The 27,303-nt window shown below is 40.0% G+C and overlaps 8 protein-coding genes across 12 annotated transcripts; 4 read left to right on the forward strand and 4 right to left on the reverse strand.

Annotated features, from left to right (window-relative positions):
• The first annotated feature begins 2 nt into the window (after positions 1 to 2).
• Positions 3 to 1,235, forward strand: LOC117781690 (radial spoke head 1 homolog). Its single transcript, XM_034618496.1, has 2 exons — positions 3 to 99; positions 164 to 1,235. Exons 1-2 carry the CDS (start codon positions 25 to 27, stop codon positions 1,124 to 1,126), a joined length of 1,038 nt encoding a protein of 345 aa, XP_034474387.1. The 5' UTR covers positions 3 to 24; the 3' UTR covers positions 1,127 to 1,235.
• Positions 1,236 to 1,303: 68 nt separating this feature from the next.
• LOC117781686 lies at positions 1,304 to 8,428 on the reverse strand. Of its 3 annotated transcripts, XM_034618491.1 has the most exons (6): positions 8,232 to 8,428; positions 4,350 to 6,437; positions 3,997 to 4,289; positions 3,003 to 3,634; positions 1,986 to 2,569; positions 1,304 to 1,952 (listed from the first exon to the last, which is right to left on the reverse strand). In XM_034618491.1, the coding sequence occupies exons 2-6, from the start codon at positions 6,366 to 6,368 to the stop codon at positions 1,773 to 1,775; spliced, it is 3,708 nt and encodes a 1,235-aa protein (XP_034474382.1). In that variant the 5' UTR covers positions 6,369 to 6,437; positions 8,232 to 8,428; the 3' UTR covers positions 1,304 to 1,772. The 3 variants fall into 3 exon arrangements, with proteins under 3 accessions (XP_034474382.1, XP_034474380.1, XP_034474381.1); XM_034618489.1 differs by having other exon boundaries at positions 1,304 to 2,569; positions 8,232 to 8,425; XM_034618490.1 differs by lacking the exon at positions 8,232 to 8,428 and adding an exon at positions 7,924 to 8,191 and having other exon boundaries at positions 1,304 to 2,569.
• Positions 8,429 to 9,394: 966 nt separating this feature from the next.
• Positions 9,395 to 11,319, forward strand: LOC117781691 (homocysteine S-methyltransferase). The gene is made up of 4 exons (XM_034618497.1): positions 9,395 to 9,557; positions 10,086 to 10,251; positions 10,316 to 10,495; positions 10,553 to 11,319. The coding sequence occupies exons 2-4, from the start codon at positions 10,095 to 10,097 to the stop codon at positions 11,209 to 11,211; spliced, it is 996 nt and encodes a 331-aa protein (XP_034474388.1). The 5' UTR covers positions 9,395 to 9,557; positions 10,086 to 10,094; the 3' UTR covers positions 11,212 to 11,319.
• Positions 11,320 to 11,472: 153 nt separating this feature from the next.
• LOC117781692 (NEDD8) lies at positions 11,473 to 12,503 on the forward strand. The gene is made up of 3 exons (XM_034618498.1): positions 11,473 to 11,629; positions 11,771 to 11,901; positions 12,284 to 12,503. The coding sequence occupies exons 1-3, from the start codon at positions 11,612 to 11,614 to the stop codon at positions 12,378 to 12,380; spliced, it is 246 nt and encodes an 81-aa protein (XP_034474389.1). The 5' UTR covers positions 11,473 to 11,611; the 3' UTR covers positions 12,381 to 12,503.
• On the reverse strand, positions 12,483 to 14,581 carry LOC117781687 (glutathione S-transferase C-terminal domain-containing protein homolog). Its single transcript, XM_034618493.1, has 2 exons — positions 13,643 to 14,581; positions 12,483 to 13,570 (listed from the first exon to the last, which is right to left on the reverse strand). Exons 1-2 carry the CDS (start codon positions 14,432 to 14,434, stop codon positions 12,590 to 12,592), a joined length of 1,773 nt encoding a protein of 590 aa, XP_034474384.1. The 5' UTR covers positions 14,435 to 14,581; the 3' UTR covers positions 12,483 to 12,589.
• A 316-nt stretch (positions 14,582 to 14,897) lies between these two features.
• On the forward strand, positions 14,898 to 21,985 carry LOC117782240 (hydroxylysine kinase). 3 transcript variants are annotated; one of them, XM_034619278.1, is made up of 4 exons: positions 14,898 to 15,031; positions 16,707 to 17,046; positions 20,838 to 20,962; positions 21,049 to 21,985. In XM_034619278.1, exons 2-4 carry the CDS (start codon positions 16,721 to 16,723, stop codon positions 21,867 to 21,869), a joined length of 1,272 nt encoding a protein of 423 aa, XP_034475169.1. In that variant the 5' UTR covers positions 14,898 to 15,031; positions 16,707 to 16,720; the 3' UTR covers positions 21,870 to 21,985. The 3 variants fall into 3 exon arrangements, with proteins under 3 accessions (XP_034475169.1, XP_034475168.1, XP_034475166.1); XM_034619277.1 differs by lacking the exon at positions 14,898 to 15,031 and adding an exon at positions 15,065 to 15,087; XM_034619275.1 differs by lacking the exon at positions 14,898 to 15,031 and adding an exon at positions 16,470 to 16,623.
• Positions 17,800 to 20,177, reverse strand: LOC117782239 (exonuclease 1). The gene is made up of 2 exons (XM_034619274.1): positions 19,341 to 20,177; positions 17,800 to 19,253 (listed from the first exon to the last, which is right to left on the reverse strand). Exons 1-2 carry the CDS (start codon positions 20,142 to 20,144, stop codon positions 18,111 to 18,113), a joined length of 1,947 nt encoding a protein of 648 aa, XP_034475165.1. The 5' UTR covers positions 20,145 to 20,177; the 3' UTR covers positions 17,800 to 18,110.
• A 704-nt stretch (positions 21,986 to 22,689) lies between the features above and the next one.
• LOC117782241 (protein male-specific lethal-1) lies at positions 22,690 to 27,181 on the reverse strand. Its single transcript, XM_034619279.1, has 2 exons — positions 25,504 to 27,181; positions 22,690 to 25,443 (listed from the first exon to the last, which is right to left on the reverse strand). Exons 1-2 carry the CDS (start codon positions 26,788 to 26,790, stop codon positions 23,449 to 23,451), a joined length of 3,282 nt encoding a protein of 1,093 aa, XP_034475170.1. The 5' UTR covers positions 26,791 to 27,181; the 3' UTR covers positions 22,690 to 23,448.
• Positions 27,182 to 27,303: the final 122 nt, after the last annotated feature.

Raw genomic sequence — 27,303 nt, forward strand, 5'->3', positions numbered from 1 at the left:
TTAATATATATATATATATACAACATGAGCCTTTCAGAACTCTCCGATGAATCGGATATTTCGTTTCCTGAGGAGGAGGACGAGGGTCCCAATATTGGCGTAGGCGAAAAGTCCAATAATTTCATAAAATTCATGCTTATTTCAATGCATTTCCCAACTGTAGAAATACATAGGCGGTCGAAATGCTGACGGACAACGTCATGGACGTGGCTGGGCCATTCTGCCTAATGGGGATCAGTATGATGGCAACTATCGCAAGGGTCGCCGACATGGCATTGGTCTTTATGTTTTCAAAAATGGTGCTCGTTATTATGGACAGTATCGTTGTGGTGTCCGTTGTGGCCGTGGCATCTTCATTTATCCCGATGGATCCGTTTACGAGGGCAACTGGCGCAAGCATCTGAAGCATGGCAAGGGGCGCTACAACTATGCCAATGGAGACACCTATTCGGGAGATTGGTACAAGGGTCAACGTCATGGTGTGGGCATCTATAGCTATAAGACTGAGAAGGACAATTGCTGCATGTCTGTGCGTTTGAAGTCCACTTGGAACTCCAATGTGCGCTTGGGTCCATTTGAGCTGTATATTGGCAATGATGATAAGTGCACCATTCTGCACGGCATCTGGGATGCACTGTATCCCACAGGTCCTTCCGTATTTAGCTTCGACAATCGTTATATGCTGCTTGGCTTCTTTTTGCCGGGCGATTATAATCTTAAGGCTATTGGCAACTCCGAAGAGGCTGAAGAGGAAGAGTTCAATGTAGAGTACGAGGATGAGGATCAAGAAATAGCTGAAATGAAGCCAACATTGTGGTTTGCACAGGAGATTGCCATCTATGATTACTCGCTGTTGCCACAGGAGCCGGTGCCAATACCCATCTCTGATTCCGACCTGTCGGTCTGCTCGATAACCACAGAGCCAAGTGTCGTTAGCCAGGAACAGATAAGCTTCTATGGCGAGGGTGAGGAAGGCGAAGATGAGCTCGAGGGCGAAATGGAATGCTTCCCATGCGAGTGTGATTATGAACTCAGTGAGCTGGAGACCGAATCAGAGCCATGTAAAATCGATGCCAGCCCTTGTGCCATCGAGGTGCTAAGACAGCCCGAGTGTCCCAATGTCTAGAAACTAATATTGAATACAATTATCTTTCAAGATCCACATAACGAGAACTTAACAGATATTGTCTAAAAATCACATAAAATAAACTAGCATATATTGTTTGGCATTCTAATACCATCGATTTTTCAATTTTTTTGTTTTTAGTAAACTTTGCAAGCATATCTATTATTTTTTTTTTTTTGCTTTTATTTTGCGTTTTAGAATTTGAATAAAATTTGTATTTGTCGTTTTAAAATATGCCTGACTATATGAATGTATGTATATGTAGATTTGATGCGGTCTCTATAAATAAATTGTTTCATATCATAGTTGAAATCACAAATAGGGGGCTTCTTTTCAAGTATTATTGACAATAGTTAATGATACCTTTTTTTCAAATTCAAATTGGTTTTTTTTTGCTACTTTTTAAAGGTATGACTTTTTATGTTTTTTTTATGTACTCCATTTGATATTCAGCATTTGAATTCATTAAGTTTCACTAATTAAATCTAAACGTAATTATTGTATGATGCCTTTCCATATTACAATTAACAATAACTTGATGAATTTATTTTAGCGTCATTTGTTGTTGTTGCTGTTGATATTCTTCTCATTTTTCATTTTCCCTTGCAATTCGAAATGATTATCAAATTTAACAAAAAAAAACCATCTAATTTTTTGCAGATACTGTGGCATTGGCCGGCTGATAGTGTGTTGGACAGTTTGAGGCACTGTCGCTGTTGGAGCCGCTCGTGGAAGTGGATAGTTCCGTGCCAGAATCCGTCTCCAGCTGCTGTTGTTGCTGCTGATGATGAAGCAATGCCTTGTCGCAGTCTTCCACCAGTACAATGTTGAGCTTCTCCTTGGGTAGCTGCATCGTCGTCAGTGATGATTCGTCAACCGGATTGAAGCGCAACATATGTTGTGGTGCTCCTTCGCCATCGGTGGTGAGGAGCTCGTGCAGCGTGCTGCCATCTAGCTGCTTGGATACCTTATAAATAGCAGGACACGATTTCGAATTCTTAACATCGTTCGAGTCCTTCAGTTCATTCATCTCCATTGGGCTGCCGCTGTCAGCCAATAACTGCATATCCACATTATTATCCTCAATGCTGCAAGCCAGAGATGATGCTGCTGCCATTGCTGCAGCGGCAGCTGCAGCTGCCTGACTACTACTTGCACCTTCTGGGTTAACATATAATCTCGATGCGTTGAAGAGCAGCAGTTGTGGATCCATTTTAAAGTCATGCAACTCCAACTTCTGATGATCTAAATTCTCGTCTATGTAATTGATGTGTATGGGCGTCGTTTGCAGATGCAAATGGGAACCGTGCAACAGATCGTCATCTGGTGGCGTATAGTATACGGAAGCCTTGCTGGCCGAAATGTTGGCGACCATCAGACGCGATTTGATCTTCTGTATGTGTAGCTCCTTCTCCATTTGGCTCTTTAAATAGCAGTCTATATCTGTGAAGAAAATTGAATTTATTATTTGATTTGTTCTTTTTCTATTCGATTTTGATTTGTATTTCTATTCTTAATCTACTATTTCTACCTATTAATCTGAATGAGTTTTTCTGTGATTTCCCCAATCCTTGCAACACTTGTTGGAACACTTTAAACATTTTTGAGCAACCCTAGTCTTATTATGTTTCATTTAAAGAAAAAACTTATTTAATCAAAATAGAAAAAAAAACTTGACTGGAAGTATAAAAATCAGAACTATTTACTTGTCCAATAATATTGACCTTATTATTGTTTTGTGAATATATTTTTTATTTGAATTTCCTAGCATTTAATTTAATCAGTTTCTTTAAATTTTAATCTTAGTTTTATTGTCTTTTATTTTGTATTTCCTTCAAAAGTATTTGCAATTTATTTTTTATATCGTATTGCTTACCCTCAACAATGTCCTCCTCGCAGCGGCCGCGACAGTTTTCAAAATAGAAACTGGGCAGATTCTCCAGAACCTTGTTTAGCGACTGCTGCTGATACTTGTAACCTTCGCGAAGTCTTAACACCTGGTGGGCACTGAACTTACGTATTTTGTTACGCTGGAAGACATAGTTCTCGCGTACCCAGCTCAATTGGCCGGTGGAATAATCGCGCACCTTTTTTACCTGATCGCAATATTGATCCTTAAGTGCAGTCAAATGATTGGAACCAATGTCCCGGAACTCTTTAACGTGCTTAGCCTGTGTGGTATAACTGCTTTGTATCCACTCGACCTGTTGGGCGCAATTCTCCCGTATGCGATGCACTTGCTGTGCATAATTTTCTCTCAACTTCTCCAGCTGCTGGCTTTTGTAGCTCTCGATGCTGTCGAGCATGGCATAGATCTGACGAGATCTAGGAGACCTTTTGTTGCGATTCGCACAACAGGATAGCCGCTCACAGACCCCCAATCTTGTCAAGCAACTGCGCAGTCCTTGTACGATGAGTGTGAGCAATAAAAAGGCCGTAGCAAGTGCTGTGCCCGCCAGCAAACTCTCGATCTTAACGCGATAAAACACAATGGGATCGATGTAGAGCCTGTGAAGAGAGTAAAGACCAAGTTATTAGCATAAGAGTCAAGGTTAATCTTTACAGAGCTAGATAAATGGTTGTTGTTCAATTATATGGTAGGTAAAAGCTTTCAGATATAGAAGAACATATAAAATTACTAACAAAATGTATAGTGATGAGTTCACACCACTATTATTAACAATTTAGTAAGAGCTGTTTTTCTTTCCATTTAGTATAAATAAAAATCAACAAAATTTCAATTGATTTTAAAAAAGTATAGCTTCAATTTTAAATAGTTTCAACAGAATTTAGGGATAATTAAAAAGTTTAAGGCTATTAAGCTCTAATCTCCAGTAAATTATTTTCTACTAATTCTTTCCGTAGTTTACCTGATTCCAGCCGAAGCATTGCCCATCACATTGAAGGCATAGCAAGTATAAAGTCCGCTGTCACCGCGGGAAATGTTGTGCACCAACAGAGATCCATTCTCGATGAGTACCACGCGTTGTCCCACTGTGCTTTTCTGCCTGCTGATGTTCACACTCATCGCCTGTGCGTTGCTTTCATCTGTTAGAGCGATTAGCTCAAATTTGCTGGGCTGATGCTCATTATCGCTGTTGATAATTATGGGCCGCTTGTCGGGATCGGCATGATGACGAAGAATTTTATTACGCGGCGTCACCTGCAATCATGTGAATCGTAAAACAATTTCTTAAGGATTGGTTAGTGGAGGGAGACTCACCCAAATAATGTCCGGTGTTGGACTGCCATAGACTCGGCACTCCAGCTTGGCGGTGGCATGAAGTCTATACATCTTGGGCTCTGAGGATTGCACCACAAGGGGAACACTGCAATTGAGATTGCTCAGCACTCGCAGCATGTCTCCTGGGTAACCATATTGACACTTGAGTGCATCGATTTGGTTATCGATATGCTCATAGGAGTCCAACGTTTGACTGCCACTTCGCAACGAGGTTGTGGCGTTGGTTAACCAGCCGGAAAGCCAATACATGCTGCAATCACATTGATACTCATTCCCCAGTATATTTAAGTAGTGTAATTGCCGTAGATCCTTAAGACTCTCGGGCAGCGAACTGAGGCGATTGCCACGCAAACTCAGACGCTGCAGACGCGTCAAACTGCCAATTTGTGAGGGCAACTTGACCAGACTATTGTCGGCCAGGAGCAGCTCACGGAGATTGCGGGCATTGGCAAATAATGTGGGCGGCAACTGTGTGAGCTTTGTATTCTGTTGCATGGACAAATAGCGCAGACGTTGCAGGACTTGTGCATCCACATAATCCTCATTGCGTGAGATCCAATTGGGCAGCTGCTCCAGCGACGTCTCATCGATGCGTAACAGGGTCAATTTGCGTTGCGTCTGGAACAATCCGCCGGGTAGCTGTTTAAACAGATTTCGACTGAGATCCAGTTGATCCAGTGCATGCAGTGGCTGGAAGATGATGGAGGACAGCAGCGTTAGCTTGTTGCTGGATATATTGAGCACTATGAGATTCTCCAAGGAGTCAAAGGCCTTGCGATCGATGCTCCTCAGCTCATTCAGTGACAAATCCAAATGGCGCAGCTCACGTAGATTATAAAAGCTGTGCTTGCCAATCGACTGCAGTTGATTGCTCTGGAGCTGCAGATTACGCAGTTGACTGTTCAATGCAAAGAAATTATCGGGAAACGAGAGCAGACGATTGACGCTCAAATCCAACAGTCGCAAATCGCGAGCTGTTTGAAAAAGCTGAAACGGTAAGATGCTCAATCGATTCCCGGCTAGATGCAACCACTCCAACTGCAGTGCACCCTCGAAAATATTGCGAGGCAATTCCCCCAGCGCATTTTGGCTTAGATTGAGCAATCGTAATTCGCTCAACTGATGCAAAAAATGGGCGGGAAGTGCCTGCAAATCGTTGCGATCCAAATGCAGCTCGAGCAGATGATTCATATACTGCAGCTCGACCAGACTGCAGTTGGCCAAGCGATTGCCACTCAATCGTAGTACTTTAAGGCGTCGCATCGCCTGTGGCTGCGCCCAGTGGATGCAGTTCAATTGATTCTCGCTAAAATCCAGTGTTTCCACAGACTCAAAGCGTTGCGTCTGCTGGACAAAGAGACGTTGCAATGTCTCATCCTGCAGCAAGCTATCGATCCACTTGAACTGACGCATGTTCTCGTACTGCTGCAACTGGAGTGAGGAGGAGGAGGAGGAGCTGCTGCTGCTATCAGTGTTAGCTACATGGAGCAGCGTCACATGCTCATAGTTAATGTGACGATTAAGCAGCAGCTCGGCATTGATCTCGGTCATGCTGACATTTTGACAGCGCAGCTTTATGATGCTGCTTACTGGATCCACATGGACATGCTCGTTCAGCTCGCGCTCGACAACCGGTTTCTGTTCCTGTTCCTGCTCCCGACTGGTTGACTGTTGGGCGCTGTTATCCAGCAACCAGCTATCGTCCACACTGTCACTATCATCCACATCCAAGTCGACTGCATGTCCCACAAATGGTAGATGGAATTTGTAGCCCAACAGCGAGAATTCGTGCTCCTGCCATGTGCGTATCGTCACAGGACCCGATCCCGTAATGCTACTTCTACTTTGTTGCAGTTGTAATATGGTGCTCCTATCGCTATAGACGGAGCTGCAGCCTCCTTGATTATTTTTATTGGCTGAGACATTGGCGTTGACATTGATGGCATTGTAAACTAGCAATGCAGCAAATATCAGGGAGATCTTGGATATTGTTTCCATTTTTCCGTTTGCAATCTCAATAACTTGTATGGCATAATATGTATCTCATTGTATGCTAGCATAGCACACCTGTAGGAAACAGCCAAAAAAAAAAGAATGAAAGAAAAGAAAAAGTACAATGAATTATCGATTTAATAAGTGTCTTTGAGTGTGCAGTAGCCAAGAAAAACAGTTTTGGAAATACCTTTCCCATCATAGTAATGCCTTCCCACCTTCGATATAAAATCAATAAAATTTGTCCAAATCAAATAAATTCAAGTTCGTATTGAAGAACAAACAAAAACACGCTAAACCAATATATAATTAAGGGCTTGCAACACTTATAATAATAATGGAATAAATATTTGTGTATCCATTAGTTCAGAAAATTCACAAGCTAGAATAAAACCTCATTCTATTATTTCGACATCTATAGATATATATACAGTAAGTCAAGTAATTGTTCTTTCAGAATAAAAAATTTATCCATTTAAATGTGAAAAAAACAACCTAATTTTATTATGGTTAAATATGGTCTTTGGATCAATTAAAAAAATAAAATTGAAATTACTTTGATTTAAAAAATGTTTGCATTTTAAAACTGTTCCAGTTACTGACTAACTGTATACCTAACTTATATCGATATGAACGTAATACGATAAGACCTAAACAACAAAGTGGCGATCAAGATGGAATCGACTGTAATTAATAATGAATACCTATAAATCACTTTCGTATCAAAAATGATATCACATTTGTATGTATATTGCACCTTTCAATAATAATAACAAATATCTAAAAGGCAATCTATCAATTTAATATTCTACATACATATCAACATAATAAATGAAAGCTTTAAATAAGCCAAAGCTGCAGAAAAACATAAAAATGTAAACAAATAGGTTAAAGCAGATAAGAACGAGAAAGTTAAAATGCGAAAAATAAAGAACAATAATTAAATTAAGACACGCGAAACATAAACATAAGATATATAAATTCTAGATGAAAGCTGCTTTCCAATGGAGATATATAGCGAGAGAAAAAGAGAGAGAAAAAGAGACAGAGTGAGAGATACGAGCTTATGGCTTATCTAGTACTTAATGCACTGTAAAGTAAAATAAAGGAGGGAGGAACATCTTGTTAGACTACGAACTTTGTCTATTTGATTTACCTTGGAAAAACACAAATTATATAATTATTTTTATACATACATATGTAATACATACATTCATGCTGTAAGTAAACCAGGCTTAAGATCATAGAATGGCATAAACAGTTTAACAGATTATATGTACAGATGCTTATACATAACACACATATGTCTATGCATATAATTAAAATCACATAAACACAAACCCATTCGAATGTACATATGTGTGTGTGTGCCTGTGTTTGTTTCTGCCTGAATGACGTCCAAAATGCCGCTAATGAGCAAAGAGCGTACAAACAAGAAATGTACATATGTTTGCAGCGACACGAAGATACATACATTCATACACGCACACTCAGGTGAAAATTAAAATGATAGTGATTCCTAGAGGAATAGAAATTAGTAAATAGCTCAGTGCGTCATTACCTTGATCTCCAGCGATTTCTTGGTGCTGTTTTTTTTTATCTACATTCGTTCAGATGCTTTGTATTGATCCGAGCAGCATCTGCATTACACCATAAAATTTTAGACAGCTGAAGAAGGTGCTTATAGCATTATGTACTACGAATATGTCTTGTTTTTCACCCTTTGTGGCAACAGCAGCCGTTTTTGCAGTAACCTAAACACGCACACAATTGCAACACGAATAGATATGCTTATGTATGTTCACGCATATATGCCACATGAAACGTGACCTTCTCAATAGCAAAAAGTAAAATGATCAAGTCACTCACCGTTATTTACAACATTTTTTAACGAATTTAAGTCCCACAATATTTGCGACGACGCATCGATTTGTACTTTTGCGCAAAGATGATTTTAATATGTTATGTGTATGTTATGTTAACATATAAATGTTATTAAATTTGCATTCCTGTTATACTACTGTTACATACTAGTACTGAACTTATTTTTAATTATTCAATCAAAGAAACTAACAATTGAAATGTATTTAGCTTATATGCTTTCAAATTCGGAAGCATTTATGTACATAAATATGCAACGTATGTACGCGTTTTTACGATGTTACGCAGACTGTTAAGACGCTGTTATACTCAAAAAAAACTTTTAAGACACTGTTCTTTTGACAGTGATAAGTTATTGTCGTCAATATCGATACAATATCGATAAGGCCAACCAAGTCGATCGGATTAAAAAAATGTTCCAGGCGCGCATTAAATTTATTTTTTTTGATAGTTTAAAATTTAATGACAATTTTTAACTCAAAATTAGATTTAAAAAAGTGAATTTTTGTGTGCATATTTTGAGTTTGTTGTACCTAAGTTAATAAGTTGCATAATTTAATATAATTTCATTCGTTCTTGTAAAAATTTTAAGCTTATACATAAATGGGCATTCAATGACATTCGTACAACAAAATGTGGCAATAACTAAAAATAAAAAAGGCGGTTTAAAAAAAAAATGTATTTCCTTTAAGAATCAAGTTTATTTTTTTTTATCAATACTATATTTAGTAAAATAAAGATTAGAGATGAGGTATGAAGATTTTTTTAGAGGTCTTTTCGCATGATCTGGGTCAAGATTTTGGCAAAAATCAAGCTTGAAAGACGGTTTCAAAGGTTATCGAATCATTCATTACCAGACACCAATCGACTTGGTCTTTGTCCTATCAACAGATCCACGCAATATGATTGGATTTCATCAGCTCTTTTTTTTTACTCCTAGACTGCTGTCTGGCAGCTGTATGCTCTCTTATCACAATCCAAGCCTAGGGCCCAAGCACCGAGCGCCGGGTGTTAATGTTGGAACTCTGTTTTGTTTTGTTTGCGTTTATATTTTTACGTTTTGTTTTCGTGCTGTGATAAGAACATTGACAGGCAACCTATAAAAGCTCCCAGACAGCATTATAAACCACTTAAACGATTGTGGGCCGGCAAACCATATACATCATATAATATCTCAATTGTTTTGAGTTCGAGACTAAGCGGATACTGTTAAATAATTCATTTTGAAAGCATAACACGTTGTTGTAGTCGCGACGCGTCTTATAAAGCAAATAATTTAATCAATTACAAGATCTCTATTTATAAGCTGTCAAGGTGAGTGTGGACAAAGTCAGAGGGTTTCTAAAATATTCCATGATCTGTCATATCAGTTGTTCTTATATTAGTGTTAAATTCCAATTGGAGTTCATCGTCCTACCGGAACGCAGTATACGTGTAAGCATTTAACAAGGTTACAGTTGTGTTAGATTTAATTACAATGTTTTTTATATTGATTTAATCGATTGCCAAAGCTCGCACTTGAAACGAGGAATTCGGCACAGCTGCTCTACTGAGTCGCTGATAAGGCCCATTACATGAATGTAAGACGACTTCACTCATATCAGCGAATTGCTATTAATACAGACAGATCAGCACTTTCAGAGATTAAAGGCTTCAGTCATAAAAACCCGACTGTCAGAAGTCCTGTATTTATTATGAATTAAGTGATAATGTAACTGCTTTGACAAATTTAAAAAAAAAACACATTTTCTTTGAACAAGTTCAAAAAACAAATACGATTTATTTGGGTTAATTTTTTTTAAATTAAAAATTTATTTATCATTAAAAAAATTAAACTTACAGGGTCTAAAAATGGGTCTGACACGTTTGCTCGTTAAGGATGGCGGCTTTGGCACCCAGATGACGGTACATGTGGGTAACTCCGTCGATGGAGATCCGTTGTGGAGTGCACGTTTCAACGCCACAAATCCAACAGCTGTTATAAATACACATCTGGACTTTCTCCAAAGTATGTAAAGTGGTTTACATTATCAATTAACAACAATCTAGCTTATCAGTAATAAATTAAATAGATGGCGCTGATATGATATTGACAAACACATATCAGACGAGTGTCGAGGGTTACATGGAATATCTGGAGCTGGATGAGCAACAGAGCATTAATCTGATAAAGAAAACGGTTCGCATGGCGCATGTTGCCAAGGAGAAATATCTGACGGAATGTTTCGAGTCCCAGCTGGCGGTTAATGAAGGTAGTAAAAACCTCATAAATTCACAATCTCGATTAATGTGATAATATAATCTATCAGGTTACCCATTGATTATTGCCTCGATTGGACCATTTGGTGCGCATCTGCACGATGGTTCTGAGTACACGGGCAGCTATGCGGATTATGTTCCTGCGAAGACCATAACCGACTGGCATCGGGTGCGCATTGAGGCCTGCCTTGAGGCAGGTGTGGATGCACTGGCCATTGAGACCATACCCTGTCAAATGGAAGCAGAGGCTTTGGTGGAAATGCTCTGCGATGATTATCCGCAAGTTAAATTTTGGGTTGCCTTTCAATGCAAGGATGAGAGCACTCTTGCACATGGCGAAGAGTTTGCCGAGGCAGCAACTGCAATTTGGGATATCCTCCATGAGCGTAAGGCACAGGATAAATGCCTGGCTGTAGGTGTTAACTGTGTGCATCCCAAGTTTGTAACACCTCTGCTTAAAAGCCTAAATGGAGATCGCAGTGTCGAGGATCAAATCCCTTTGGTGGTTTACCCGAATAGCGGTGAGGTCTATGACGTAGCCAATGGATGGCAAGGACGTGAGCATTGTGTTCCGCTCGCGAAATATGTCCCAGAGTGGGAACAGTTGGGAGCTAAAATCATTGGCGGATGTTGCAGAACCTATGCCCGCGATATTCGACACATCTGCGAAGCGGTGCATGCGCTAAACAAAAAAAACAAAGTGGCTTGAGATGAACCTAGCGAGGCTAGGATCTCAATAGTGAACAAAATGCATTTTATTAGATATGTATATGTGTAAATTACATTTTTAGGTTGTAAATAAAAGCTAGACAAAATATTTAGTTTGTATAATTTACAAACAACGTCAACAATATTGAAATTTTTCAAAAGGAAGAAAACAAAAATATTTCCTAACGGTCAAATAATTCTTGTACCTATTAAGAATCGGTAAATATCGACGTGTTATCGACATTCAGAGAAGAGCATACCGTCATATTACAACGAGTTGGCAGCACAGGCCGAATGACATTCGCATAAACGCCGCAACTGGAACAAGCTTGCAAAAAATATTAATAGATTTTTTTAAAATTATTTTGTATCTGGAAAAGTAAGCTACACACACTTGCACAATGTTGATCAAAGTAAAGGTAAGGTCATATTAAGGAGAAGGGGCAACAATTGCTCATATTATTGAAATGCCACCGCGCGAGCAATGCGTCCGCTTCAGTGGGGCAACAACAAAATTTCGAGCGAAATAATTTCACATACATTTCTAAATCCCGTTGCAGACATTAACCGGCAAGGAAATCGAAATCGACATTGAACCCACAGATAAGGTTGACCGCATCAAGGAGCGTGTCGAGGAGAAGGAAGGCATACCACCGCAGCAACAACGTCTCATATTCTCCGGCAAACAAATGTGCGTCACTAAACCAACCAACCAACAATAATTATTTTACTCTTGCAGAGAAAGTTATTATTTTTGTCATGAAATGTGTAATGCATAAAAAATCTCCATGACAGACGTCATAAAGTATATATACATATGCTACATCAGGATGACGAGTTTTGTCCGTCTGTTTCTATACAAACTAGACTCCGTATCGGTCTGAACCACATTACACTTTATTGTTTTCTGATATATCTCAGCCTTTCTCACAGTTTGTGTATATCGTATTGTCTTATACAACCTGAAAAAAATTGACTAAAGTCGGACTGCAAGGATATCAAATATTTTGTGTGCCGAATATTATCATAATTTCTTATTGTATTTCAAAATTAATTGGTTTTCTGTTTTGCAGGAATGATGACAAAACGGCGGCTGATTATAAAGTGCAAGGAGGTTCAGTGTTACATTTAGTTTTGGCTTTGCGAGGCGGCAATCAGCTTATTAACTAGACTGAAGCTGGCGTGTTGAATTCGTCTTAGTAAATTGGTAACTCATTAAGTCATTTTCTACAAGTACTTCATGTTACTCAAATAAAACACCGTCAACGGTAATTACATATATACGAAAATACATATATTTTGTGAAAATTTATCTCTTTTGGTTAGGCAATTAATGCACATACATATATATAATATATATTCGTATGTTAAATGCAGTCTCAGCTACGTATATAGCGTCCAACAAGCAAATGATTCTTTGGCGTGCACTGCTCTGGCTTTAGGCGTGTCAATATCACCTTATAGCCAGCCTCCTCCGCCTGCAACTTGCGATCCGTGTCCACAACGCACATGCAATGAAGACCCTGCAACGTTGTCTCCGGCTTGCAATTGGTGGTGCCCAGCTCGTGTGCCTGATCTGCCGTGTGCGCAATATACAAATAGTCCTTGGCATCGAGCACCTTGCGAAAACGCTCACTCAAAGGATACGAAATGTGCGGCATGGGCTGGAGGGATCCATAACAGCATGGACAGCACACAAACCTGGCGTTTACACGTTGACACTGCTGCAGAACAATGTCGGTAGCGGTGCCACAAGCGTGTAGCGAAGCACCAATGTCAAATCTTCCCATAAAGTAATCAATGTTGCACTGATAAAAGACGCAGTTGCTCAACTTGAGCTCGGACGCACGCTTCTGAGCGTGCAACAGTGAAAATGCCTTGTTTTCCAATACAATCACAACACACTGCGGCAGTTTCAGTGCCAACAATATGGCCAGATGTCCAGTTCCGCTACAAAAGTCAACAATGCGATCGCCCGGTTGTGCCAAGGATACGACAGCATTCGCCATATTCTCCAGCTGCTGACGCTTGCGTTCCAGGCGCACCTCCGGCAAGGCCGAGCTCTTGGCATGCGTTGGCTCAATTCCCTGCCAGTCGATTAACTGCTCTCCATATGTATGTTCCGAGTCGGCGCTAAATTCCAAATCCAGCTGGGTAAGCTTACCCAAAGCCGTATCGACTTCTGCCTGACTGGTATAAATGCGATTTCGAGGACGATACCGCTTGGGATCGGCCTTATACAGGCTGGCTTCTTCACAGTCGGGTATGCTAAGCAGTTGAGTGTTCTCAGCTGGGGCTACCAAAATTGGCACATACAACTCATGCAGGATTCGTGCACAGTTTGCGTCAAAGGCATCAATCTGCAAGAAATTACATTAATAGTTAACTTGACTTTGTTTGTAAACATAACAAAAAGGTTCTCTTCGACTAACCTCACTGAACCAAGTGCTCGTGAGTGGAAAATGTGGCAGCATTTGTGCGCAGTGCTGGAAGACTAGACGGAGCAACGGATAAAGTATGAGATCGGCAATTGTAAAGCTGATGCCTTCGGCGAAACGGTGCTCGATAAGCAGCTGCTCCTTGGGTATGCTGCATTCGATGAGGACACGCTCCTTGCGCTTCACGGGCACACCATTCGAGGTCTGATTGGCCTGCTCCCTGGCCAGTTTGTATATGTTGTGCATGCGGACAGGCTGGTTCATGTGCTGCTCAAAGCGTACCACCTCAACGGGTACCTCCCGCAAAGGCAGATCGCCGTTCTGCAGCTGGCTGACCAAAGTGACAACATCGACCTCACAGAAACGTGTCCATATCGAGGCTTCGGCTGGCGCCAGCAGACAGCTGCCCTTAAAGCCCAGCAGCTGTCGTAATTGTGCGCTAGGTTGCCGTGCAATGAGCTCCCGACAAACGGCACAAGTGCCCGCAATATAGATGTTTCCGTCACGCTCATAGATGGGCAGCCGTAGGTCCTTTAGGGCGGGGAGTGTGGCGGCATCTCGACATGTGATATGTTGATCGGTCAGCTCGCGTCGCAACTGGGAGCTGCGTAACGCTATCTTGCCACTCGTTATTTTGCTGGCCACAAAGTTGACTTTGATATTAGGAGGCTCCTTTAGATACCGATATGTGTACAACGCTAGAAACGAAGGCACGCTGGTGTATATGGTTGTTTCGCTTTTTGCATTTTGAGTGCTTATCTCGATCTCCACATACAGTTGATCCATAGCTTAGTTCAATTAACTAATCATTTAACTAATGAAAATTAACAAAAACCACAAAATCAGTTGAAACACAAAAGAAAAAGTAAATCAAAGTGCTTTTGAGGTTAAGTGCAAAATAAATAGAAACAGCTGGAAACCATGGCAGAAGAAGAAATAAATTGCCATTCACATTAGGACTGCAAAAACATCGATATATCGAGGGTAATTTCAAAAATGTAGAATATGTAATAAAATATTAAATTTTCTTTTTAAAAAAAATGTCAAATGCAGTTTAAGTAAAATACACAAATAAAGAGCTTTTTTAGTAAGCAAAACATGCTGGGAAAAATAATTTATCGCATAGTTTGTAGTATTGGTTGGCTGTGCAGCCCTAATTCACATGTCAACGTGCAGTCGAATTTTTTGAATTGTTTTGCGTCCGATTTGATTAACTTTTGCTTTGTTAATATTCATGTTGATTTGTTTACGCTAAATAAAATATTATTTAATATTTTTATTGCTCAGCTAACTACGCTAAGTTATGAACTGCGCAAAAAATACAGCTATTAAACTGTGCTCTTCTCACAACTCAAGCCAGCGCTAGAACAGGTCAGCGTTGAAGTAAGTCGAAAACAAGTGGAAAACGTTAGTTTTAATTGACCAGTTGTACGAACAAGGTGCGTGTTTTTTGCCTTACCACACGTGTATTATGAGTACTTATTTTAAACTTCGTTTTCACTGCTAACTAATTTGCATAATTCGCAATCAGCTGTGCATATTTACATTAATTTCATGTGTGGGTGAATGTGTGAGTGAGAGTGCGCATTGTTGTTGTTATTGTTTAAATGTACGCCTGCCCAGTGGCCAATGCAATGATACAATGCGGCGTATGAGTAATAAAACTGCATTGAAGTCAAGGTCAGCAGCAAGTTCTCGCTCATTCATTAAATTGTTTAAAATGAGTAACGAAAACTTCACCAACAATTATATAATAATTTATACAGGCAATCATGTAAATGTTTTGACAAAATTCGAAGTTCACATTTGTTTTTTGTACTTAATAATAAAAGCTGAATCCAATAAAGCACATTATATTATATATATATTTTTCTTCCAAAATAAATCTATAACTTAGTCAAATAAATTAATTGACAAACTGTTTCATATGTATAACAAGTCAAGTGACGACATATTTAAACTCTTAACTGACTTCAGGATAAAATAAGTAAATGTATTGCACAATTGTTTGTTCGATTCTAGACAGTTAACTGTATCACTAAATTGTATTTGTTTAGTCTATCAGTGGTAGGGCCTCTTTAAGCACTTGATTTACACTCAGCTTAGCTTGATTTACTACAACAACAAACATTTTGAATGTACCTGGAATATCTTCATTTATATGTAAACGCTTTGCATTGATTTGAGTCCGTTGGGCAATAAGTTGATTTAATAGAGTGTGATCACGACTTAAAGTCTGTTTGCTTTGGGACTGCTTGGTTTGTTGGGCAATACTGATAATAAAAATACAGTAAATAAAAAATATAATGCTGTGACAGTGCAGTGTCCAAATAAGCGGGAAAGGTAAAGAAAAATCACAGCGACGCAATCAAAATGTAAACAGAACAGGTTATAAGAAATTAAATAAATAACTAAATTAGCTGGGTAAATGAAACAAACGGCACACAGGCACAGAAAAAAACACATTGCCCAACAGTGCTGCCAACTTCTAACAAGCCTAACAAATCTGATATTTGGTGGGTTGAAGTTTGTAAAAAAGATACATTTCTTAACAAAAAAATATGAAAAAACCTTTTGTTTGTTTAAAATAAATAAATATTAGTTTTCAATAATATGGGGTACCAAAAAATTATAGTTTTAAAATTATAATAATCATCATGACTTAAATTTTTGGCAATAACGCTTGCAAAACTTAATGCATTTTTTAGTTTAAAGTTACTAGCTGACTGAAGAAAAAGCAGAGTACTTTTAAGATAAGGCCAGAATTGCTTTTGCTCTCTGCCACATATAAAGAAAAAAAAGCTGTTCGGGCAACACTGTTGCCTTAAGATATAAAGAAGATGTCGACGTCGACGTTGACGCTAACGACGAACTCGTTTCAATTGAAGCGCTACGTCGTTCCCGTCCACAACTGAAATTCAATTCATTTCGCTTTTGAGTGCAATACCGAGCACATTTCAATCATCGTCATTATTGTGTGTATTCTGATCTGTTGCTTTAAATATTCGTTGCTTATAATACCCTTGTTTTTTTTTTATTTTGTTGCATTCCTATAAAGTCAACAACAACAAAATGGAACAGTGGAATAATGTGGAGCTGACGAGCATTACCAAAAAGTCATATACGCTGAATCACGACTACGATGATGCCGAAAAGCCCAAAAAGGCTATCGACCAAAAGGCGTCAACTCCCAAAAACGGCTCCAATGGCAACGTCAATGATCAGGTCACAGCCGATAGCGATGGCGACAAAATTCTCCAGCCTGGTTCGGATATTAAGCCCAAGGTGCAGCCAGAAGATGTGGAGCCGCTGGTGCGACGTCTATATGGAATAACGATTAGCGAACTAAAGGAGATGATCTCCTATGATGATCGCAACTATTTGATACAGGAAGATTGGTAAGCATTACAACAAAACAAAACATACTTACTGTTTACATTCAGTGCGCGCTGAGGGGGGCAATTTTACACACGACTACACACAGATACACACACACACACTCACACACACGCAAGCAAATGCTATTTATAGTGATATTAATTAAAGTTAGCCGTTCGGTGGGGGCAGGGGTGGGGGTAACAATTGAACTTGATGTGCGACGGTCACCTTGGCGGCAGCCTCTTTTGTTATCTTGAATGCATATTGATATGATTCTCCAAAGCGTCTTCTAACTATTTATTTTATTTTTTATTTATTTTATTTTGTTAATGGAATAATTTAATGCCTTGTTTATTAATAGTTTTTCTATATTTCTTAGCTTATCAAAACATTTCAATCCTGATAAGTATATTTGTTAGCTAATAAATTATCCTGTAATGTCAAATGTCATAACAAGCTTATAAATAACCAGAAAAGGGTTTTAACTTCGCTAAGCTGAAATATGAGCTTACAATTTTCCAAATCATACTAAAAATTGTTTTATACAAAAAGGAATTGTCCAATTCGAAGTTATGTTGAAACCAGCTTCTATTTAAAAAATCAAGTAATTATGAATATAGTTGAATAAAAAAAACAATAATGAATATTTCATCAAGAAAACTGTTGCTTTAAAATTAAAGAAACTTAAATTCTTAGATTTTAAAAGACTCAACATAACAAATATTTTAAATGTCCTATAAAAGAAACAAACAGCTGGAATAAGAGCAAATATGCTTTAGTTAGACAGTCTTTCTTTCATACCTTATACATTTTGATGGCAAAATTATAACACCGTCGGCAGAGTATAATGCGAGTTATTTCCATAAATAATATGTTACAGCTGTTATTGCATTTTGTAAAGTATTTCATCTTATATTATTTATTTGAGTTTGTTTTTTTTTTTGTTTTGACGCTGCTTGACATTAATAATGGGGCAGTGTTGAATATAGTCACAGCCTTAGTCATTCAATAAACTTAATGAACTAATTACTACATTGAGTTGACAATTAACAAAAAAAAAAAAAGTAAACATACGAGTCGTAACTCACTTAAGAACGGGACGCTTTTGAAAGCCGAACATGCTCAACTTCGTTTGACTTTCGTCCGATTTGACAGTCTTTGTATTGGGATTGGATCGCTTGCTTGTCTTGGGCTTGGACAAGCCAACGCGTCGTGCACTTGGCGGCAGTTTTTCTACGGTTGTGATGGGTAACGCAGCTTCCTGGCTGCTGGGCAGCGTTGCAGTCAGAGATGAGGAATCATCCGATTCACAGGATGAAAGTAAAACTATATCAACATTGTTGTTGGTTTCTACAACTGATTTTCCCTCCGCTGGACTCTCTATTACCTCGATTGTGTCTTCTGGTTCCTTGATCTTACTCTCCATTTCTTTAGGTTCTGATCTTTGAGTCTGCGTGCTGAAGAAGCGACTTCGTACCTCCACCTGTTCCTTGGCAAAAATGCTACGTTTTATGGCATTCACTCGCGTTGTTTCGGGTCTTGTTCGCTCCTCCGTCGACTTGCTCGGACTGCTCTTATTGGGACTCAGTAGACGCAACAAGGAACCATTTTTACATACAACTGGCGAGCGTTGCAGATCCTTGGCAAATGGATTGTGGCGACTTTTGCTTTGAGCCGGAGATGCAGGCGGCGTAGAATTGCAGCTGCTTTCACTCGGACTCCGCTTACGTTTCACCCCAAAACTGTACATGCTGTGCAGCTCAGCTTCTGTATGCTTGGCCAGCTCTTGGCGCTGATTGGCTTCAATTTCCGCATTTATTGTTTGTCCCACAAAGTCCACCTTCTTGAAATACAGCGCACAAGTTGTTTGAGTTGTCTTTTCATTGTCCTCCTTCAATTCCGTTGTATTGTAATTTGCCTGCCAAATGCTTTTGTGCTTTGTGCGCTTCACATGCTTCGCTGGCGCCGACTTCAACGCAGAGACTTGCTCTGGATGCCAGTTGTCCAGACGCTTGAGTGTGAAGGGATTAAGATTGCCCAAGGCCAAGTGAAATGCCATTTCGCTATCTGGCAGCAATGTGCCTGCATTGCTGCAATAGCTTTCGTCAGTCTTGTAATCCTCCAGGGCACACAGTCGCTCCATGCGTCGTTCTAACGGATTGTAGATGTACATGTGCTTGAAAGTGGCCTCCGCCTTCATGAAATTCTCAATGTATTCATCGTCCACCTGATAAAAATAAATGAAGATTTAAAACCCAGCACATCTCGTGAAAAATGGAATTCTAATGGATTTTGATTAATCATAAGAACTCACCTCCAGGTTGCGCATGTTGAGATACTGTGGTATTTTTCTCAAAGCTATACGCATATCGTCCTGCTCCGTTTTCAGCATGAATTTGCAGGCCTTTGCCAGTCCAATGCCCGGCAGCGAGTCCAGATAATCACACCCAGACATTATGCACATGCGTCGAAACTTGTCAAAATGATAACGCTCCTCTTTGCAACCCATGGCTAGGTGTAATTTTTGTGCGTCCACCAACAGCCCAGTGCCGTTCAAATCTAACTTGAAGATTATCTTCTGCCCACCGAATAGCGTCAAGTCAGAGTCCTCGGTAATTATATATTGTGCAATGTTTTGTTTGTTGAGCCAAGCCATTTGGGCGTCCGCCTCGTAGGGCGCCACAATGCAGTCAACGTGTCGTAGTCGACACTCCTGGATGAGACGCAGCGCCATCTCGTGGGTAACGTCCACACAGCGACGCATTTGGGAGCGCGCCTCCTCGACACGTCCTAGACGCAATAATTCCGCTGCTCGCTTCTTGCTCTGCTGTCGTGATTCACGTCGACGTTGTTCGGTTAGCGCTTTCGCCGGTAGATGTTGACCATCGAAAACAAGAATGGGTTTGATGTCATAGGATATTAACATTTGCACATACTTCAAACAATATTGCACATAAATATCCGTCTCCTCACCGCGCGCCAGTTTCTCAGCGCAGCCGAAGACACCTTTGTGTAGCCAGCAGTAGGTGTCAACGGCAACGGTGCTGCCGCCCAGGTCCTTTAGATGAACCTTGGCTGATGCCTTCTCCAGAAACGGTATCAAGCCGGTGATACCCATGACAAAGGTCTTATCACTAATGCGAAATAATTATTATACACCGCCCTACTTCCCGCCAAAATGCATTTGACGAGTGCTGCCATTCCAGTAAAAATTACCAATCTGGTTTGATTTGCCGAGTGCTGCCACTGTAGTAAAAATTTTCGATCTGGTTTCATTTTTTGTACTTACAAAAATAAGTACATTTCCGAGAACAGGATTCTGAGTTTGTGTACCTTTTTTTACATTTTTTTTTTTAGCTAGAATTTTTTTAATTTTTTCACACTTTTTGCTAGATTTTTCTCAATTTTTTAATTTTCTTTTTGAATAAAATTTTCTATTTTCTCTTCCAATAAAAAGTTAAGAAATTTGATGAAAATTAGACAAAATTATGAAAAAAAATTGTATGAAGGTTTGAAGTTCGTCACCCCAAGGGAAGAGAAGTTACAATTTAATTCTAAAAAAATATAGAAAAATCGACAAAATTCTAACAAAAATTCTGCAAAAATTAAAAAAATCTATCTTTAAAACTAAGAAATTGTCAAAAAAAAAAAAAAAATGTTTAACATTTGTAAGTTACCAATTTTGACATTTGACCCGAAAATGTGCACACTGCCAGATCGGAAAATTTAACAGGGTGGCATCATTTGGGCCAGGTGGCAGCTAATAGCAATTTTGAAATTCGAAAATTAATCATTTTTATTTACTTTTTAGCAATGTTAAAAATCCACTTATTGTATCGCATTGTCCGCTTGGTTACGTGCTGAAAATTCTCAATGCCTTGGACTCGAAAAAGGAGGACTTTGTGGACGCCCAGAATCAACTCCTGCTCTACTTGTGTAAATATTAAGCAAACACCTGTTTCATGTTTGCATATCTACTATAATAATCAACAAATGTATTTTTTGTATGACATAAACTACAGCCAAACATAACGTGCAATGTCCGCGACCCATAGCCAATGCTCGGGGCAACTATTATTCTGTGGAGCAACTCAATGGCAATGCTCATGTGGTCCGTCTATTGGAGTTTATTCCAGGAAAAATGTTCCACGAGGTGGAAGTGACCAAGAACTTGCTTTACCAGTGCGGCGAGTACCTGGCCAAATTGGATCGGGCGCTGAAAAGTTTTACCCACAAGGCATATGACACACACAAGACGCTGTGGATGTTGCAGTCGGTTCCACAATTGCGTGATTTCCTCTACGCTCTGCAGGATCATCAGCGGAAGGCGTTGTGTGAGGAGATCATCGAGACGTTCGAGACAAAAGTGTTGAGTGTACTGCCGATGCTAGAGCACCAGATCATACACGGCGATTACAATGAACAGAACATCGTGGTCCAAAAACAAGGACAGGCTGATTCGTATCGAGTTACGGGCGTGATTGACTTTGGCGACACCAGTCGTTCCCCACTGATCTTTGAACTGGGCATTGCCATGTGCTACATGATGATGCAGGCGAAGGAATTAGCCAGTGGTGGCGTTTTTCTAGCAGGTTACACCAGCGTCCAAACAATCAGCCCTAAGGAGCGGGGTTACCTCAAGTACTGTGTGGCTGCGCGTCTAGCGCAAAGTCTGGTCATGGGCGCTTATACACATACCCTGCACCCCAGCAACGATTATGTATTAGTTACCCAAGCGCAAGGCTGGGTTCTATTGGAGCAGCTCTGGCGGGACAGTCTCGAGACTATTGATGAACTGTGGGAGACTACGGCCCATCAGTATCTCACCCAAAGCAATAAGTAAAGCACTTCCGTCCATTCAGCAACCTGTCTGCTAACTTTTGTCACTTAGTATTTTTCAATTATGTATACACAATGAGTCCAAGTTTAAGTATTGAAGATTTGCATTTTATTGTAAAATTATTATTATTTTTTATTTTTATTAAATATATATATATACCTTTATTTTTACAATACTTGTTAAACAGTTAAATGTACAAATATATTTGATGCAGCTTTAATAGTTATATTTGTGGGTGGTTTTAAAAAATTTGCGGTTACGATTGCTCTAAATATCGTATTGTTTGCAAGTGCCAATGAATTTGTGAGGAGCTGCAGCAAATTGAACTAATTAACAGCTACGCAAATTGCAATGGTGTTACATTATTATAATATAAAAAAAATGCTAAACAATTGTTTATTGCAATTTACAAGTGAATCGAGCGATTTGCTTTTCTCAACTTACAAAATAAACGTAAAACTATTGCTCTATATAAAGGGTTTGCTAAATACATATACATAGATATTTATATATTCTATATAGTCATGTCTACTTAGTCTACTTATTTATTAGATTTGTTAATGCCTAGAAAAATGTACAGATAGAGCCAGCACTACCAAAATTTGCAATACAAATTCTCAGAGACGTTGCAAATATACTAGATATGTGCATATATATATATATCTGCTCTTATCATGGCAAAAGATAATTTAAATATATAGACTAAGAGTTGAATAAACACTTTTATTTTTACACAGCTTGAAAATCAAGTTAATTTATTGTTGGTGTTCTATTTGATTGTTCAATTTATATTATTACAATATAAAACAATTAAACAAAATGTATATGTATATATAATTGTTGACATAAATCAGATCTTTTGCTTTCGCTATCCTGCCGATATTTCTACCGATGTACACATATGTTCTTATCAACATTCTTCATTTTCTTTTCTTTTCTTATTTTTGTCAATAAAAACTAGATAAAAGTATGTAAAATCTACATACAACATTAATTATGACATTTATCAGTACACAAGAACAAATCTCCATACAATGCAGACATACAATTAAATACCTGAGTAACTAATTCCTTACAACACACCAGAATCTCATACATACATACACATTCATACAATTTAAAAACAAGTGTCAACAGCAGAAGCATCAGTTGGATCTATATAACAATTTATAAATACACGAAGAGATGCACAAATTATATAATAATAATAATATAATAGAAAAAAAAGTTCATATACAGTAAGTTTTTATAGCTTTGCGCTTAAAAATAAAAAAAGAGTCTAATTTTGCAATAGGTTAAACATAATTTGCTTATTTGTTTGTTGTTTGAATTGTGGTAAAGCTGAGATGTTTTTTTTTTTGACTGAATATAAATATTTAACATACTTCCTTACGTAATTTGAAAGAAACTAACGACTGTTCGCTATAAATTTAAACTTAAAGTTATGAAAAAAAAGTTGTTACAAAAAAAAAAAAAAAAAAAACATTAATAATAGTATCAGCAATATGCAACGTCAGTTTGAAGAAGGCTTTTGCAGGGCATTTGGCATGCGACTTGAAATTGGTGGAGCTCTAATTGGTTACTAACGCCGCCGCTGTCGCTTGCGCAGCTTAAGGAACACATACGAGGAATTGTTCTGGAGATGCTTCGCCTCGGCATAAGTTGTGGGCAGCTTTTTGCTATCCAATGTGGCAACTGGCAGGGCATCCGCTTTAGCCTTGGCAATCGCCGTGGTTGCGGTCGCCGCATCCAGCCAGGGTAGCGAAAAGTAATCACCTTGCTCCTGCAGATTAACCATATTCTCGCCAAATGCCTGAACGGGCACCTCGCTCACAAACTGTATGCCCTCGATGTCCTCGGGCAGCGGATAGAATGTGGATGTCGGCAATGGATCTAACGCCACCAATACCTCATCCTGATTATGGCGCGAGCGCAATTCATTAATGCGTATCTGTTCGCGTATAACACGCTCATCCCGTCGCTTTCGCTCCTTCTCATCGCGCACATACTTATCGTGACGCTCCTCGAAGGCCGCATCGCTGAGCGGCTCAATGTTCTTATGATCCGCACTGTGTCGCAATTGGACTACCTTCCATTTGGGTATTTCGAGGCTGGGATTGTCGGCATGCAGCTCGTCGGCTTCTTCCAGAAAGAATTCGTTGTCACAGTGAAACTCCTGATCCTCCCACGAGCGTGTCGTGTATGGCTGCAAGGATGTTACAAATCTGGAAGAGCTTTTCCCGCTGCTCTTGCTGTTGTTGCTGCTCTGCTTGCTGTATGTGTGCGGCGAGCAATTGTTGACCACTGTGCGCCTGTTGTTGTTGTTGTTGCTATTGTTGCTGTTGCTATTGCTACCCACACTGCTTATGGACTGTGGTGTTAATGGTGTCTGTATTGTTGTTGTGCTGCTACTGCTGTTGCTGTTGTTGTTGTTGTTGTTGTTGGTTGATGGTTTCAATTTTGGAGACGCTGCATTTGTGGGTGATGGCGCTGGTGTTATCGTTGATGCTGCCGGCGCTATTGGCGGATATATAAGGCTGGTACTCAACATCGATTGTTTCTTGATCCGCACCGTCGGATTCTGATTCAGCTGATTCTGCTGTTGATTCTGTTGCAAACGCTGCTGTTGCTTTTGTAAGTGTTCCTTCAGCTTTCGCATCATTTCTGCCTCGTCAATATTCGCCTTCGACGGTTGTTGCTGCTGCTGCTCCTGATGTTTTGCCTGTTGCTTCTCCTGATCGCGCTCACGTTCTTCCCGTTCTCGTTCCAGTTCCTTTTTCTGTTCCCGCACTCGCTGTTTCTCACGTTCCCCTTCCTGCTCCCGCTGCAGCTCCTTTTCCCGTTTCAGCTCCCTTATCCGCTGCACATTTCTTTCTTTCTTCTGTCTCAACAGCTTCTTAAGCCTTTTCTCCTTCTCCTTTAACTCACGCTTCTTCCGCTCCTTACGCTCAATCGCTGACTCTGCTTCAATTGGCTTTGATGGAAAACGTGGTACAATACTTTTCATTGACGCATCAATTTGCTCCTTTGATAGTCGCCAATCTGCATCATCATTTACTGTTGCTGTCTGAGTTTCATTCTCGCTCGTTTTGGGTGTCCTTGTTGTTGATTGTTGCTTAGATTTAACTACGATCCCCTCTATCTTCGGCTTTGGTGCCTGATGATTTGATTTTGTTGTTACATTCGCTTTAAGTGACATTGTATCTATATGGTTCGTCTGGGTCATCTCCACTTCTTCTTCTTGGACAACATGCAACATTTCCACAGATTGCACTTCCACCTGATTGACATGCACTTCATGTTCCATGATTAACTGCTGACACTCCATTTCAATGAGTTTTTGCTGTTGCTGCTGATCCTCCAGTTCCAGTTCCAGCTCCAGTTTATTATTTAACTGTTCCATTTGCAGCTCTGGACTTGGCTGCTTCTCCTCCTCCCTCTCTTCTTGCGTTATCTGTGACTCCAGCTGCTGTTCTTGTTGTTGCTTTTCCTTTAGTTCCATTTGCTTGGGGTGGGGCGTTGAGTGGGCAAAAGGAGAGTCCTGACCAATTTCTACTTCTTCCTCGACGACATACATCTATAAAGGGAGTAAGTCTTTCTTAGTAAATGGACTTTTGTAGCTATTGCAAATGCTTACCTGATCCTGGACTGCTTCTGTTACTTTCTCTTCCTCTGGCTCTGGCACCGGTTCCGTCTCATCCTCCGACTCTGCTTCATCGTCATCCTCCTCCTCTGTCTCATGCTCCTCCTCCGACGATTCATTTTCCTCCTCCTCCGCCTCCACCTCATGCTCCTGCTGCGTCGTCTCGTGCTGCCAGAGATTACTCGTCCCGCAATTGTTGTCAATTTCTTGCTCCACAACTTCTTCTTCATAGATGTGACCATTGTTGACTGGATCATCTTCTGCCACCTCCTCGGTAACCAGTTCATGCTCGGCACCAATTTCCGTTTCATTTACAACTTCCATTTCGTCCGCCGCATAGATATGCTCCTCCGCCTCCTCCACCTGCTCCTCCTCTACCACCCTCTGCAAATCATTCGCTTCTTGTTCATCCTCCATATCCTGTTCCTCTTCCTGCCGTTGCTCATCATCTTGCAACTGAATGCAAGACTTCTCCTGGTGCACACGATGTAGGAATATCGTGCTAACCTTTTTGCCACCATTGAATTCTCCGCGACCTTTGCTGTTATCCAAAACAGATGCAACCGGCTGCGTGGGCGGCAAATCAGTGACAGATGTGACAATCACTTTCGGTGATTCGTAGCGATGAATCACTGCCTCCTCCTCCGCCTCCACCTCCTCCTGCTCCTCGTGAAGCAAATCGAGCGTTTGGGTTTGTTTCTCCACATAACACTGGATCTTTGCCTTGGGCACCGACATCTGCTGTTCCTCATCATCGTTCGCCGTTCGCTTGACACACCGTCGCAGTTGATTACGTAAATCGTCAATCCTTTGACTGAGCTTAGCAATCTGCTGCATTAGTTCCTGGTTCTGGGACAGCAATGTTTTGATGCGACCGCTTTGATCATCCAGCTCCTTGTCTTTACCCTTGAGTTGGTCAGTCTGCTCCTGCATTAGATTCATATGCAGCAATATCATGTTTTTTAAATTGTTGTTCTCCACAATCAATGTGACCACTTCGGAGCTGTTGTTTTGGGCACTTTCCGATTCCGCTGCTTGCGCCAACCAATTGCCGCCACTTTCTCGGGCATGCACCGGTGGAGGCGGGGGCGGTTTCTTGTAGTAATTGTTACTGGGAGCAGGTGCATTATGTTTACCATAGCTATAGCTATGATTGAGGCGCGAATAGTTTTTGAATGGCAGTTGATAAGCGGATCTGGGCATATGTTGACCATAGGCTTGTTGTGGCTCCACGTAGCCACCTCTCTGCTGGCTGACATTCCATTTGTAGCGCTTATCCATTTCGTACACTCACGTTTTATTGTTTACAAAATGTTGTTCATAATTTTATCGTGTTTTGTTTTCGGCTTGTGGCTGGCTACCCACCACGCACGGCAACTTTTGACAGCCGCAGCTGATGGGCGAACACACAGTAAAATGCGTAAAACGTATTTTCACCACACTCGAATTATTTTCTGCTATCGCTTTTTCCCAGAAAATTGCTATTTTGCAATGTTTTGGCGCGTTAATCACTTTGACGTTATGGCAATTGGATACAGCATTTACCCAAATTGCATAAATATCTGTTTTTAAATACTTCTTTTACTTGCTTTAGCTGTTTTTCAGAATTATGCGGATATTATAAACTCGACCGAAAAAAGCATTTCAGAAGTATGGCGTTACTGGTGTTGCCAGGCCACACAAAGGCAGGGTTGCTAAATAATGCCACGCTGCCAACTGCTACTTTTCACCACTTACTTTTGCCTCTATAATTTCTTCATCAACAAAATACTGTTCAAATCTTGTTAGTTTTAA

This window comes from Drosophila innubila (assembly GCF_004354385.1).
Source record: "Drosophila innubila isolate TH190305 chromosome 2L unlocalized genomic scaffold, UK_Dinn_1.0 4_B_2L, whole genome shotgun sequence".
Lineage (NCBI taxonomy): Eukaryota > Metazoa > Arthropoda > Insecta > Diptera > Drosophilidae > Drosophila > Drosophila innubila.

Excerpts from the sequence above, each read along its gene's own strand:
- LOC117781691 (XM_034618497.1), top strand. The coding sequence starts at position 10,095 with ATGGGTCTGACACGTTTGCTCGTTAAGGATGGCGGCTTTGGCACCCAG. Across the intron at positions 10,252-10,315 it reads ACATCTGGACTTTCTCCAAA|ATGGCGCTGATATGATATTG; the intron begins GTATGTAAAGTG and ends TAAATTAAATAG. Across the intron at positions 10,496-10,552 it reads CCAGCTGGCGGTTAATGAAG|GTTACCCATTGATTATTGCC; the intron begins GTAGTAAAAACC and ends ATAATCTATCAG.
- LOC117781686 (XM_034618489.1), bottom strand. The coding sequence starts at position 6,368 with ATGGAAACAATATCCAAGATCTCCCTGATATTTGCTGCATTGCTAGTT. Across the intron at positions 3,635-3,996 it reads AATGCTTCGGCTGGAATCAG|GCTCTACATCGATCCCATTG; the intron begins GTAAACTACGGA and ends CTCTCTTCACAG. Across the intron at positions 2,570-3,002 it reads CGAGGAGGACATTGTTGAGG|ATATAGACTGCTATTTAAAG; the intron begins GTAAGCAATACG and ends TTTTCTTCACAG.
- LOC117782239 (XM_034619274.1), bottom strand. The coding sequence starts at position 20,144 with ATGGGTATCACCGGCTTGATACCGTTTCTGGAGAAGGCATCAGCCAAG. Across the intron at positions 19,254-19,340 it reads TCAACATGCGCAACCTGGAG|GTGGACGATGAATACATTGA; the intron begins GTGAGTTCTTAT and ends TATTTTTATCAG.
- LOC117781690 (XM_034618496.1), top strand. The coding sequence starts at position 25 with ATGAGCCTTTCAGAACTCTCCGATGAATCGGATATTTCGTTTCCTGAG. Across the intron at positions 100-163 it reads ACGAGGGTCCCAATATTGGC|AAATACATAGGCGGTCGAAA; the intron begins GTAGGCGAAAAG and ends TCCCAACTGTAG.
- LOC117781692 (XM_034618498.1), top strand. Across the intron at positions 11,902-12,283 it reads ATATTCTCCGGCAAACAAAT|GAATGATGACAAAACGGCGG; the intron begins GTGCGTCACTAA and ends TCTGTTTTGCAG.
- LOC117782241 (XM_034619279.1), bottom strand. The coding sequence starts at position 26,790 with ATGGATAAGCGCTACAAATGGAATGTCAGCCAGCAGAGAGGTGGCTAC. Across the intron at positions 25,444-25,503 it reads CAGAAGCAGTCCAGGATCAG|ATGTATGTCGTCGAGGAAGA; the intron begins GTAAGCATTTGC and ends CTCCCTTTATAG.
- LOC117781687 (XM_034618493.1), bottom strand. The coding sequence starts at position 14,434 with ATGGATCAACTGTATGTGGAGATCGAGATAAGCACTCAAAATGCAAAA. Across the intron at positions 13,571-13,642 it reads CGAGCACTTGGTTCAGTGAG|ATTGATGCCTTTGACGCAAA; the intron begins GTTAGTCGAAGA and ends AATTTCTTGCAG.
- LOC117782240 (XM_034619278.1), top strand. The coding sequence starts at position 16,721 with ATGGAACAGTGGAATAATGTGGAGCTGACGAGCATTACCAAAAAGTCA. Across the intron at positions 17,047-20,837 it reads TATTTGATACAGGAAGATTG|CAATGTTAAAAATCCACTTA; the intron begins GTAAGCATTACA and ends TTTACTTTTTAG. Across the intron at positions 20,963-21,048 it reads TCAACTCCTGCTCTACTTGT|CCAAACATAACGTGCAATGT; the intron begins GTAAATATTAAG and ends CATAAACTACAG.